The 14,008-nt window shown below is 31.9% G+C and overlaps 1 protein-coding gene across 1 annotated transcript; it reads left to right on the top strand.

The window, feature by feature from the left end:
• Positions 1 to 1,620: 1,620 nt before the first annotated feature.
• LOC133804379 (uncharacterized) lies at positions 1,621 to 8,122 on the top strand. The gene is made up of 2 exons (XM_062242547.1): positions 1,621 to 1,706; positions 7,672 to 8,122. The coding sequence occupies exons 1-2, from the start codon at positions 1,621 to 1,623 to the stop codon at positions 8,120 to 8,122; spliced, it is 537 nt and encodes a 178-aa protein (XP_062098531.1).
• The last annotated feature ends 5,886 nt before the right edge of the window (positions 8,123 to 14,008 follow it).

The following is a 14,008-nucleotide window of genomic DNA, read 5'->3' as shown; positions in this document are numbered from 1 at the left end:
TAATTCATTTGTTCCCTAAATATTTTTTATTATTTATGATTTTTTGGATGAAAATTATTTTGTCTCCAAAAAAGATTATTATAGAAAATCTTGTCAACTTTTAGCCACCAAAAATTTATTATGGAAATAATGTTAATTTTATCAAATCAAGTTAATTTCTCTTTTAAATAAGAGATGTTGGAAATCTCTCCCATAATGAAGAGATTTGATTCCCACCCAAATATCGAATGGTTTTAGCCACCTAAGGCGAGGGTAATCAAAATCCACATAATTTCAATTAAATATAGAAAATAAGCACATAATTTCATATATTGTCATCCTGGTCTCTAATCAAGACCTTAAGTCATATTTTGTAATCTATTTCGCTCTCGTAATAAAGTCTCCATTTGACCTCTTTCAGATTGAGTTTTTGCCGAAGTGTCTCTCTTGGAAAACATAGAATATTGGTACAATATGTAAGTTAAAAAACACCTAATATCTTCAAAAATTAAATATCCAAATACCAATTTACCATTAATGTTAAAAAAAATTCACATAAATTTTGTCACTTCAACTTTTTTTTCTTCATTTTTTGCAGTTGTTCCTCATTTTCGTTTAACTGTCATTTTCCTAGAAAAAAAAAAATTTAACATATTAAAATAATAACATTCACTACATGTCACTAGATGAATTATAATATTAAACTTTTTGTGGCACTAAATGAAATCCAATAATAATAATAATAATTAAATTAGTTAAGTAGTTATAAATTTAGAAATAAATACAGTGGGAAATATAACATTGAATAAATAATACTAAAAAAATTGTAAGGACAGCCTAGCCAAGCCACCACACCACAATCATCTACTCACAATTCATTCTTTTCACATGCGTATTTTATATAAAATATTTATATATATATTTTTTATTTCTGTTTCCTTCACAAGTTCTGAAAGTATATTTCACTTATTTATTTATATTCAATTTTCTTCTACATAGAGAGAGCAACGTATATATTTTTTTTATTTATGTTTTCTTTACCCAATTGATGCATGCATTTGCTATCAATAAATAAATCTCCATGACAAGCTCACACTACAACAGAAGCGAGTATTAGAGGCGGAGGCTTCCGCTGATAATAATAGGGCATTCTGCCGGTAATACTTAGTCGGTAATATTTGGTCGGTGATTAGGAGTATTACCGGCGGACTGACACCCTGTCGGTATTCTATTAATACCGACAGATTAATAGGGGCAGGACTCCACCAGTATAAAAGAATAGTCAACCTCGTTTGACTTATTTAATACCAGCGGGTCCCACCCTTATTTATCCACCGGTAATAAATTAATAATATTAAAATATAATAATTCGTTTGATTTTATTTAATAATAAATATACATATAATACTTATTTAAAGATAATAAAATTCAACATAAATTTAAATTAATTATTAATAACACAATTAATATTCATCAAACAAAATTACATATAAACTAACCATAAAATTAACATAATAAAAATATAAATTGTCTTAATTTAGTTACATATATATAAACTTATCATAAAATATCAATTGTCTTAATTTAATTAAAAAGCGTAAACTAATTATTATTGTTTGGATCGGGCCAACCAAGCGAGAAATGGTGGTGAAGCAAACTATGGTGGTGGTGGTGAAGGGTAATAAGCTTGTGGAGACTGCCGCTGCGAAGATGATCCAAATTGTCGAGTATGTGGTCGTGCCGAGGGAGACTGATGCAATAAACTCTCAAACTGACCATACCTCTGCTGCTGCGACGAACTCACAAATTGACCATATCTCTGTTGCGGTTGTTGCTGCTGCGATGAATCCCCAAAGTCACAAATTGACCATATTAAAACCTTATGCAATATTATAATATCTTATATGCCGATATCCCTATAATTGATGGTTGTAGTCAACAACCATCAATCATAAGCATACCGGAACAGAAAAAATAAATTAACGTCTAATTAAATACTAATAATTTTTTTTAATAATTTTCAATTAATTATAATAATACTAATTAATTAAATTAAATAATATTCATTACAATTCTCATTATGTTGACATAACATATAACAAAAAAAAATTAAAACTATTTTACTTAATAAAATTTCAAAAAAAATTTGTCAGCATAACAGATTAATACGATCGTTTCAAAAAATTTAAAATCCTGCACTCAGAAAATCCCAGAACATTTATTATAAGATATATAGTTTTTTTTTTTTTAATTTTGACAACATAACAACTTAAATTTATCATATCCCAAAATTTAAAATCTCCAAACAACAAACCTAGAATAACTAGAACAACAGAATATTTATTAAAATAATATTACAACACAAATCAACATAAACCATAATATGATTAATACAAAAAAGAAAAAAACAATAACAGCATACATTAATAATCTGATTTTTTCCTTTCAAAAGTTTGATGCTCTACTAAAAAAATAAAGCAACATACTAATATTTTTTTTAATTTAAATTTTTTTAATAATCAATCTCATTCTTTTAATAATAAATTAAATACAATATAATACAACACAGGAATCTATTTTTTTAATAAGACCAAAACAATTTTTTTAATAAATACTATGAAACCAATATCATTACAAAAAAAATACATATACTGGTGGTGGTCCGAAAATCCGGCGTGTGGGGTTCTAAAAATAAATACAAACAATTAAAATTAAAAAAAAAACTACATACAAACAATTAAAATTAAAAAATTAATACATACAAAATTAATATATTCCAGCGTGGGGGCAGTGGTGGTGCTCGGACAGAGGGGCGGACTGAGAGAAGAGTGCGTCTGAGAGAGGGAGAGAAGAGAAATTATAGGGACGGACGAGACGATGTGAAATTTTTTCAATATGTAAGATTATTAGAGGCGGGGACCTGCCACTATTAATATATCCCGCCGATAATAATCTTATTACCAGCAGATATTTACCTGCCGCTAATAGTAGTAGTGGCGGATAGATCTGCATCTACTAAGGGAAAATACCCGCCGCTAATAATTGGTAAGTCCGCCGCTAATAAAAAAAAAAATTCCACATTATTAGCGGCAGACTACTAAGTCCGCTATTAATAACCCGTACATTACTGAGAGACTAAGTTCACCTCTAATTGTTCCGCCTGTAATTTAACACTTTCTTGTATAGTGTCACCTCCAAAGAATAGTAGGTAGTTCTATCAAACCATAATAAAAAATGATTAGACAAACTCTAAACAAGGACTAACATATATATATATATATATTAAGATATATAAAATAAATTCTTACTATATATATATATAATAATCCTTATGCTATTGTCATTTATATGCATACAAGATTCCTTAAAGTCTAGTGGTTTTTTACTGGTTGAATTTATATTATTAGCTAGCTAGATTAAAAGGTTGTTTAATTATTAATTAGATTTATTTTCTTTTATATATAAAAACTTGTTAATTAAAAAAAATGCCACCATGCATGCGCAGATTGTCTCACAAGGACGAGCTAGCTGCCTTGGCCCCTCTGGCAGGACAAGTATTCAGTACCTACGTACGTAGGTACCTGCATGCAATGCAGCAGCAATACCCATTTAATTGGTTGTTTTGTTGGTTAATAAAGGATTTAAAAGAAAAAATTGCCATTTAGAGCAGCAATATAATGCCCGCACCTGCAGTTGTTTTGTTTGGAATTCTAATTGGTTAAAAGCAAAGCATGATGAATGTACAATATGTGTTTATAATTTCTTTTAGCTTAATATAGGGGGTTGTGCATGGCTATTTTGTATAAAGTGACAGGTGTCAATTTTTGGACGATTTGTTCTTTGTTTTTTTTCTCGGTCAAAGTTGTGTGGGAGTACTATTATATCAGCATTGGGACATAACCACAATTTGAAACAATTTCTAATCAAAGGGCCAACATATTAATTAATGACTAATCATGCTTAAACAGAACCCATCTGATCTGACTGCCTTTCAACTTAGTACAACAGAAAATACTATAGCAGTTTGACTCTTGCGTTATGTTATATACTTTTCTTTTATAACAAACAAAAGGATCGATTACAGCTGCAATTAAAAAAGTAAAAATCCATCCACCAACTCTTCTATATATAATATTAGTTAGTCGAATCATTAGATATTTAAAATAAAATGCAAGGCAAGGCAACTTGACAAAGTATCATATACATATATACTTATTGTTTGAGCTTGAGTGAGCCTAGCTAGATCTACATCGTGCAATATCGATCCGAGTTGGGAATAACCACAGGTTCATTATGCTCAACAAGATGTAATTATTATTTACCAATTTCGTATACTCAATTCCACTGAAGTGAAATTTAGAGTTTGTCGTCTGGACTTACAGCTTGCATTTTCTGGTAAAACTGGTTTTGGTTAATATCAGTTAGACAAGGATATTTGAGCTATGTTTTATCTAATTTATTGTTTAAAATTGTGTTATGTTGTTATTGGTGAGTTCTTACTGCTATTGAGATTTCAGAAGATCAGCCTGCAAAGTAATAGCAAGATATATATATATATGTGTACATAAACATTGTTAAATCTTACTTTTGATGTTTAATTTTTTTGAGGCTAGAACGAAGTGATGATAATATTTTTGTTGCCCTAGTCTACCTTTTTTTCTGGTCACAATATGGTGTAAATAATATTCTTATTTGATTTCTCTTTAGCCCCATTTCAGAAATTTTTTCAGATTGCAATATAGAACATCCTTATTTGTCGAATGTACTTTAGAACATCCTTTGAAGCTTAGGAGCTAGCACATATATAGAAGTTGAGGTAAATCTTACAAGTCAAGTGAAATTATTTTTTTCCATGACACAATTAATTATTATTATTTCTGTTTTTCTTTTAATTGTCTAAGTTTCTTCAATATCTAGGGTGTAGTTTCTAATAATCTTACATTGAATTTCTATTGTTATTATTATACTAGATTTTTTTTTTTATTATTTCTATCTCTGTCTGAAGACAAGTACCTAGCAAGCACTTAGCTGAAAATGAAGAAAAGCATATTAGAAAAGTTGTCTTGTATTTTTAAAATATTATAACTATGTAGATGAAGCTATTACACAGCAATGCCATAAAAATTTACACGGAAAGAAAGTAAAAGAATGATCCTCCACAACATCAAACAGGACTCGGACCCGGACCCGGACTCGCAGCATGAGCACGATCCTAAAAAAGAATCAATAATAAAAATATTAGTTAAACTACTGATAATAAAATAAAATTTATAATTAAGCTAATAATAAGAAAGAAATACTAACCCGACAGTATTTATGAAATGCTGCTATGTTTCCACCCGTCATCATTGCTATTATTACTATAGCAAATAGACATATGATGATCGATAGTATAGAGTAATGTTCTAAAAATTTGTACTTAAGTGTACTTTTTTCGAAAACATTATTTTTCCATTGCAAAATAAAAGGTGTAAATAACCTATTATTATTATTATTATTTTGAAAGAGATCACTAAATTTCTTATATATATTATTCCAAATGATTGCAACATTTCTCATTTGAATTAATATTGCAAGTAACCCACTTGCACATCCAGCTCCAAGCATTAATTGCAATAAGAAATTAAAAGAATAATACTGACATATAAATATGTCAGGCCTAGTTAGCATAATTGTAAAAAAAACAGCTTGTATTGTAAAAAAAAGTCTTCCTATATCTAATATTTTTACTTCCAATTCATCAAATCTACTCATTTTTTTATTAAATATCTCAATTAAGATTTCAACATGAAAAAGAAAAAGAAAAAGGGGTAAGTAAATTATTTTAAAATATAAAATATTTTTTATTGTTATCTTTTCTTGTGTCATTTTCTTTTCCAAATAATTTACTACATTAATAGAGAACACACATAAATGAATAAGAATATTTTTTTAATACAAAAATTGTTACAACGGTTATGATGGATGAGTCTAATTCATGTATTCTTTATATAAAAGAAATTATTTACCAAAAAGTTAAGAAAAATTATTTCACTTTTAAAAAAAAAATTGAAAATTGTTAAAAAAATTAATTATGTTAAAAATAAAAATAAATTAATATAAAAATATTTTATTAATCTACATTACAAAATGTAAATATATTTTTATATAAATATTTTAATTTTTATTTAAATATATTATATTAACGAATTGACTATTGATGTATTGTCTTTTTAAATATATATATTTAAATATTTATGTGTTATATATTTTAATTGCCATAAATATATAATGTATATTTTTATTTAAATACTATTTATTTAATTTATATCGTAATTTTTTTTTATTGTGCTGAATTGTTGATTTAATTTTATTAAAACATATATATTTTATTAAAAATATAGTTTAATTTTTAGAACGGATAGTGCATTTAAATGCACTATTCACTATTGTGTATATATATATATATTTATTAAAACTAACCTCTTATAAGTCATTTACATCTTAATTAAACAAAAAAAAAATCCAGATTGGTTATTAACCCATTTTGAGCATGTGTTTGTCACATATTTAGTATTAATTTGTAATATAACAAAAAAAAAAAGATTTGAAACGAGGTAACAACTAGCAAGATTGTCTTGCCATAAACAATAAGTCAGTATTAATTTTTTTTGGAGGTAAAATAGTATATAAATACACCACATTATAAAGTATATTAAAATGCACCAAACACAATTATTTCATCATTTAATATTATATACATAAATCATTAATTATTCTGACTTTATGAAAGATTTTAAAGAATTATTTAATTTTGTGAACAATAATAAGTTGCTGTCTTACTTTTTCAAAAGCTATGGCAACTCCAAATTTTTATATCAGTGATTTGTTTTATGTGTATGATCTTAGTTTTGTTGCGGTTGGTTTTACATTATTTTAGTTGAAATTATATATATATATATTTAAAAGTTTATTAATTTAATCTTAATATGTTCCTATTTGGTACCTCTTAAAAAAATATTATTTCACTTTTAAAAAAAATAATAATTTGAAAATTGTTAAAAAAATTAATTATGTTAAAAATATAAATAAATTAATATAAAAATATTTCAGCCACTTTTTCCAACAAATAATTTATATAAAAGGTTTTTAAGATAATATTTTATTTCAAAATGTAAATATATTTTTATATAAATATTTTCATTTTTATTTAAATATATTATATTAAAGAATTGACTATTGATGTATTGTCTTTTTAAATATATATATTTAAAATTTATGTGTTATATATTTTAATTGCCATAAATATATAATGTATGTTTTTATTTAAATACTATTTATTTAATTTATAATTTTTTTTTATGGTGATGAATTATTTATTTAATTTTATTAAAACATATATATTTTATTAAAAAATATAATTTAATTTTTAGTACAGATAAAAAGTATTTACTAGTATATATATATATATATTGAAACTAAACTTCTCATATAACTAATTTACATTCTAATTAAAAAAAAATTTAACTGAAAATAAAATATACCTCCTCATCAGTGAAATTTGAAGGAGCTGGAGGTGGAGATACAGTCGAATGGACAGTCGAATTTTGAGTCTCCTATATAAAAACAGTTAATGATATTTTTTATTTTATATATATAAAAGAATCGATTGATTCATAATCTCACCTCCGGTTGGATTGTCATCTGTGCAAGGGATGTGGAAGGTGGGTGGGGTGGAGTGGAAGGTGGTGATGGTGGTGCTTGTATGGCTGTGGAAGGTGGAAGGTGGCTCTCAACGGAGGAGGAAGCCATGGCCGGGGCTTGTGGGTGGGGTGGTGGTGCTTGCGTAGCCGGAGCTTGTGGGTGGGGTGGGGTGGAAGGTGGCGGCGGTGGTGGTGCTTGCATAGTCGTGGAAGGTGGAAGGTGGCCAGCAGCTTGTGGGTGGGGTGGGGTGGAAGGTGGTGGTGGTGGTGTTGCTTGCATGGTTGTGGAAGGTGGATGGTGGCCAGCAGCAACGGAGGAAGAAGCTACGGCCGGAGCAGCTTGTGGGTGGGGTGGTGGTTCTTGCATGGCTGGGGCTTGTGGGTGGGGTGGGGTGGAAGGTGGTGGTGGTGTTTGCATTGCCGTGGAAGGTATGGAAGCCATGGAGGAGGGTTTGTCTTGAGTATATGAAGGAGAAGAAGGAGGGTGAGTGAGTGAGTGAGTTAGTGAGTAAGTGAGAGGGTCTCGGGCCGGGTTGGTTGGGGTAATATATATAACCTATTACTGAGTTGAAAGGTAGTCAAATCAGATGGGCTCTGTTTAAGCATGATTAGTCATTAATTAATAGGTTGGCCCTTTGATTAGAAATTGCTTCAAATTGTGGTTATGTCCCAATGCAGATATAATAGTACTCCCATACAACTTTGATCACCGAGAAAAAAACAAAGAACAAATCGTCAAAAAACTGACACTTTATACAAAATAGCCATGCACAAGTCCAGAATTTTGGCTCATTATTTTCGGAAATGGGTCTTGTTCCGTACGTAGCAATGCCCACTACTCACTGCACCACTACATGAGGCGTGCCCACTACTCGTACACTGCATGCACCAATGGCATGGCAATTGCTGATGGATTTTTACTTTTTTAATTGCAGCTGTAATCGATCCTTTTGTTTGTTAAATGTTATATATATATATATATATCTTGCCTTTGATTAGAAATTGTTTCAAATTGTGGTTATGTCCCAATGCTGATATAATAGTACTCCCACACAACTTTGATCACCGAGAAAAAAAAACAAAGAACAAATCGTCAAAAAACTGACACCTGACACTTTATACAAAATAGCCATGCACAAGTCCAGAATTTTGGCTCATTATTTTCGGAAATGGGTCTTGTTCCGTACGTAGCAATGCCCACTACTCACTGCACCACTACATGAGGCGTGCCCACTACTCGTACACTGCATGCACCAATGGCATGGCAATTGCTGATGGATTTTTACTTTTTTAATTGCAGCTGTAATCGATCCTTTTGTTTGTTAAATGTTATATATATATATATATCTTGCCTTTGATTATAAATTGTTTCAAATTGTGGTTATGTCCCAATGCTGATATAATAGTACTCCCACACAACTTTGACCGAGAAAAAAAAACAAAGAACAAATCGTCAAAAAACTGACACCTGACACTTTATACAAAATAGCCATGCACAAGTCCAGAATTTTGGCTCATTATTTTCGGAAATGGGTCTTGTTCCGTACGTAGCAATGCCCACTACTCACTGCACCACTACATGAGGCGTGCCCACTACTCGTACACTGCATGCACCAATGGCATGGCAATTGCTGATGGATTTTTACTTTTTTAATTGCAGCTGTAATCGATCCTTTTGTTTGTTAAATGTTATATATATATATCTTGCCTTTGATTAGAAATTGTTTCAAATTGTGGTTATGTCCCAATGCTGATATAATAGTACTCCCACACAACTTTGATCACCGAGAAAAAAAAACAAAGAACAAATCGTCAAAAAACTGACACCTGACACTTTATACAAAATAGCCATGCACAAGTCCAGAATTTTGGCTCATTATTTTTGGAAATGGGTCTTGTTCCGTACGTAGCAATGCCCACTACTCACTGCACCACTACATGAGGCGTGCCCACTACTCGTACACTGCATGCACCAATGGCATGGCAATTGCAGATGGATTTTTACTTTTTTAATTGCAGCTGTAATCGATCCTTTTGTTTGTTAAATGTTATATATATATATATATCTTGCCCTTGATTAGAAATTGTTTCAAATTGTGGTTATGTCCCAATGCTGATATAATAGTACTCCCACACAACTTTGATCACCGAGAAAAAAAAACAAAGAACAAATCGTCAAAAATCTGACACCTGACACTTTATACAAAATAGCCATGCACAAGTCCAGAATTTTGGCTCATTATTTTCGGAAATGGGTCTTGTTCCGTACGTAGCAATGCCCACTACTCACTGCACCACTACATGAGGCGTGCCCACTACTCGTACACTGCATGCACCAATGGCATGGCAATTGCTGATGGATTTTTACTTTTTTAATTGCAGCTGTAATCGATCCTTTTGTTTGTTAAATGTTATATATATATATCTTGCCTTTGATTAGAAATTGTTTCAAATTGTGGTTATGTCCCAATGCTGATATAATAGTACTCCCACACAACTTTGATCACCGAGAAAAAAAAACAAAGAACAAATCGTCAAAAAACTGACACCTGACACTTTATACAAAATAGCCATGCACAAGTCCAGAATTTTGGCTCATTATTTTTGGAAATGGGTCTTGTTCCGTACGTAGCAATGCCCACTACTCACTGCACCACTACATGAGGCGTGCCCACTACTCGTACACTGCATGCACCAATGGCATGGCAATTGCAGATGGATTTTTACTTTTTTAATTGCAGCTGTAATCGATCCTTTTGTTTGTTAAATGTTATATATATATATATATCTTGCCCTTGATTAGAAATTGTTTCAAATTGTGGTTATGTCCCAATGCTGATATAATAGTACTCCCACACAACTTTGATCACCGAGAAAAAAAAACAAAGAACAAATCGTCAAAAATCTGACACCTGACACTTTATACAAAATAGCCATGCACAAGTCCAGAATTTTGGCTCATTATTTTTGGAAATGGGTCTTGTTCCGTACGTAGCAATGCCCACTACTCACTGCACCACTACATGATGCGTGCCCACTACTCGTACACTGCATGCACCAATGGCATGGCAATTGCTGATGGATTTTTACTTTTTTAATTGTAGCTGTAATCGATCCTTTTGTTTGTTAAATGTTATATATATATATATCTTGCCTTTGATTAGAAATTGTTTCAAATTGTGGTTATGTCCTAATGCTGATATAATAGTACTCCCACACAACTTTGATCACCGAGAAAAAAAAAACAAAGAACAAATCGTCAAAAAACTGACACCTGACACTTTATACAAAATAGCCATGCACAAGTCCAGAATTTTGGCTCATTATTTTCGGAAATGGGTCTTGTTCCGTACGTAGCAATGCCCACTACTCACTGCACCACTACATGAGGCGTGCCCACTACTCGTACACTGCATGCACCAATGGCATGGCAATTGCTGATGGATTTTTACTTTTTTAATTGCAGCTGTAATCGATCCTTTTGTTTGTTAAATGTTATATATATATATATATATATCTTGCCTTTGATTAGAAATTGTTTCAAATTGTGGTTATGTCCTAATGCTGATATAATAGTACTCCCACACAACTTTGATCACCGAGAAAAAAAAAACAAAGAACAAATCGTCAAAAAACTGACACCTGACACTTTATACAAAATAGCCATGCACAAGTCCAGAATTTTGGCTCATTATTTTCGGAAATGGGTCTTGTTCCGTACGTAGCAATGCCCACTACTCACTGCACCACTACATGAGGCGTGCCCACTACTCGTACACTGCATGCACCAATGGCATGGCAATTGCTGATGGATTTTTACTTTTTTAATTGCAGTTGTAATCGATCCTTTTGTTTGTTAAATGTTATATATATATATATATCTTGCCTTTGATTAGAAATTGTTTCAAATTGTGGTTATGTCCCAATGCTGATATAATAGTACTCCCACACAACTTTGATCACCGAGAAAAAAAAACAAAGAACAAATCGTCAAAAAACTGACACCTGACACTTTATACAAAATAGCCATGCACAAGTCCAGAATTTTGGCTCATTATTTTCGGAAATGGGTCTTGTTCCGTACGTAGCAATGCCCACTACTCACTGCACCACTACATGAGGCGTGCCCACTACTCGTACACTGCATGCACCAATGGCATGGCAATTGCTGATGGATTTTTACTTTTTTAATTGCAGTTGTAATCGATCCTTTTGTTTGTTAAATGTTATATATATATATATATATATATCTTGCCTTTGATTAGAAATTGTTTCAAATTGTGGTTATGTCCCAATGCTGATATAATAGTACTCCCACACAACTTTGATCACCGAGAAAAAAAAACAAAGAACAAATCGTCAAAAAACTGACACCTGACACTTTATACAAAATAGCCATGCACAAGTCCAGAATTTTGGCTCATTATTTTCGGAAATGGGTCTTGTTCCGTACGTAGCAATGCCCACTACTCACTGCACCACTACATGAGGCGTGCCCACTACTCGTACACTGCATGCACCAATGGCATGGCAATTGCTGATGGATTTTTACTTTTTTAATGGCAGCTGTAATCGATCCTTTTGTTTGTTAAATGTTATATATATATATATATATCTTGCCTTTGATTAGAAATTGTTTCAAATTGTGGTTATGTCCCTATGCTGATATAATAGTACTCCCACACAACTTTGATCACCGAGAAAAAAAAACAAAGAACAAATCGTCAAAAAACTGACACCTGACACTTTATACAAAATAGCCATGCACAAGTCCAGAATTTTGGCTCATTATTTTCGGAAATGGGTCTTGTTCCGTACGTAGCAATGCCCACTACTCACTGCACCACTACATGAGGCGTGCCCACTACTCGTACACTGCATGCACCAATGGCATGGCAATTGCTGATGGATTTTTACTTTTTTAATTGCAGCTGTAATCGATCCTTTTGTTTGTTAAATGTTATATATATATATATATATCTTGCCTTTGATTATAAATTGTTTCAAATTGTGGTTATGTCCCAATGCTGATATAATAGTACTCCCACACAACTTTGATCACCGAGAAAAAAAAACAAAGAACAAATCGTCAAAAAACTGACACCTGACACTTTATACAAAATAGCCATGCACAAGTCCAGAATTTTGGCTCATTATTTTCGGAAATGGGTCTTGTTCCGTACGTAGCAATGCCCACTACTCACTGCACCACTACATGAGGCGTGCCCACTACTCGTACACTGCATGCACCAATGGCATGGCAATTGCTGATGGATTTTTACTTTTTTAATTGCAGCTGTAATCGATCCTTTTGTTTGTTAAATGTTATATATATATATATATATATCTTGCCTTTGATTAGAAATTGTTTCAAATTGTGGTTATGTCCCAATGCTGATATAATAGTACTCCCACACAACTTTGATCACCGAGAAAAAAAAACAAAGAACAAATCGTCAAAAAACTGACACCTGACACTTTATACAAAATAGCCATGCACAAGTCCAGAATTTTGGCTCATTATTTTCGGAAATGGGTCTTGTTCCGTACGTAGCAATGCCCACTACTCACTGCACCACTACATGAGGCGTGCCCACTACTCGTACACTACATGCACCAATGGCATGGCAATTGCTGATGGATTTTTACTTTTTTAATTGCAGCTGTAATCGATCCTTTTGTTTGTTAAATGTTATATATATATATATCTTGCCTTTGATTAGAAATTGTTTCAAATTGTGGTTATGTCCCTATGCTGATATAATAGTACTCCCACACAACTTTGATCACCGAGAAAAAAAAACAAAGAACAAATCGTCAAAAAACTGACACCTGACACTTTATACAAAATAGCCATGCACAAGTCCAGAATTTTGGCTCATTATTTTCGGAAATGGGTCTTGTTCCGTACGTAGCAATGCCCACTACTCACTGCACCACTACATGAGGCGTGCCCACTACTCGTACACTGCATGCACCAATGGCATGGCAATTGCTGATGGATTTTTACTTTTTTAATTGCAGCTGTAATCGATCCTGTTGTTTGTTAAATGTTATATATATATATATCTTGCCTTTGATTAGAAATTGTTTCAAATTGTGGTTATGTCCCAATGCTGATATAATAGTACTCCCACACAACTTTGACCGAGAAAAAAAAACAAAGAACAAATCGTCAAAAAACTGACACCTGACACTTTATACAAAATAGCCATGCACAAGTCCAGAATTTTGGCTCATTATTTTCGGAAATGGGTCTTGTTCCGTACGTAGCAATGCCCACTACTCACTGCACCACTACATGAGGCGTGCCCACTACTCGTACACTGCATGCACCAATGGCATGG

The sequence above is a fragment of the Humulus lupulus genome, chromosome X, assembly GCF_963169125.1.
Source record: "Humulus lupulus chromosome X, drHumLupu1.1, whole genome shotgun sequence".
NCBI lineage: Eukaryota > Viridiplantae > Streptophyta > Magnoliopsida > Rosales > Cannabaceae > Humulus > Humulus lupulus.
This window is presented reverse-complemented; position numbering and strand designations above follow the sequence as displayed.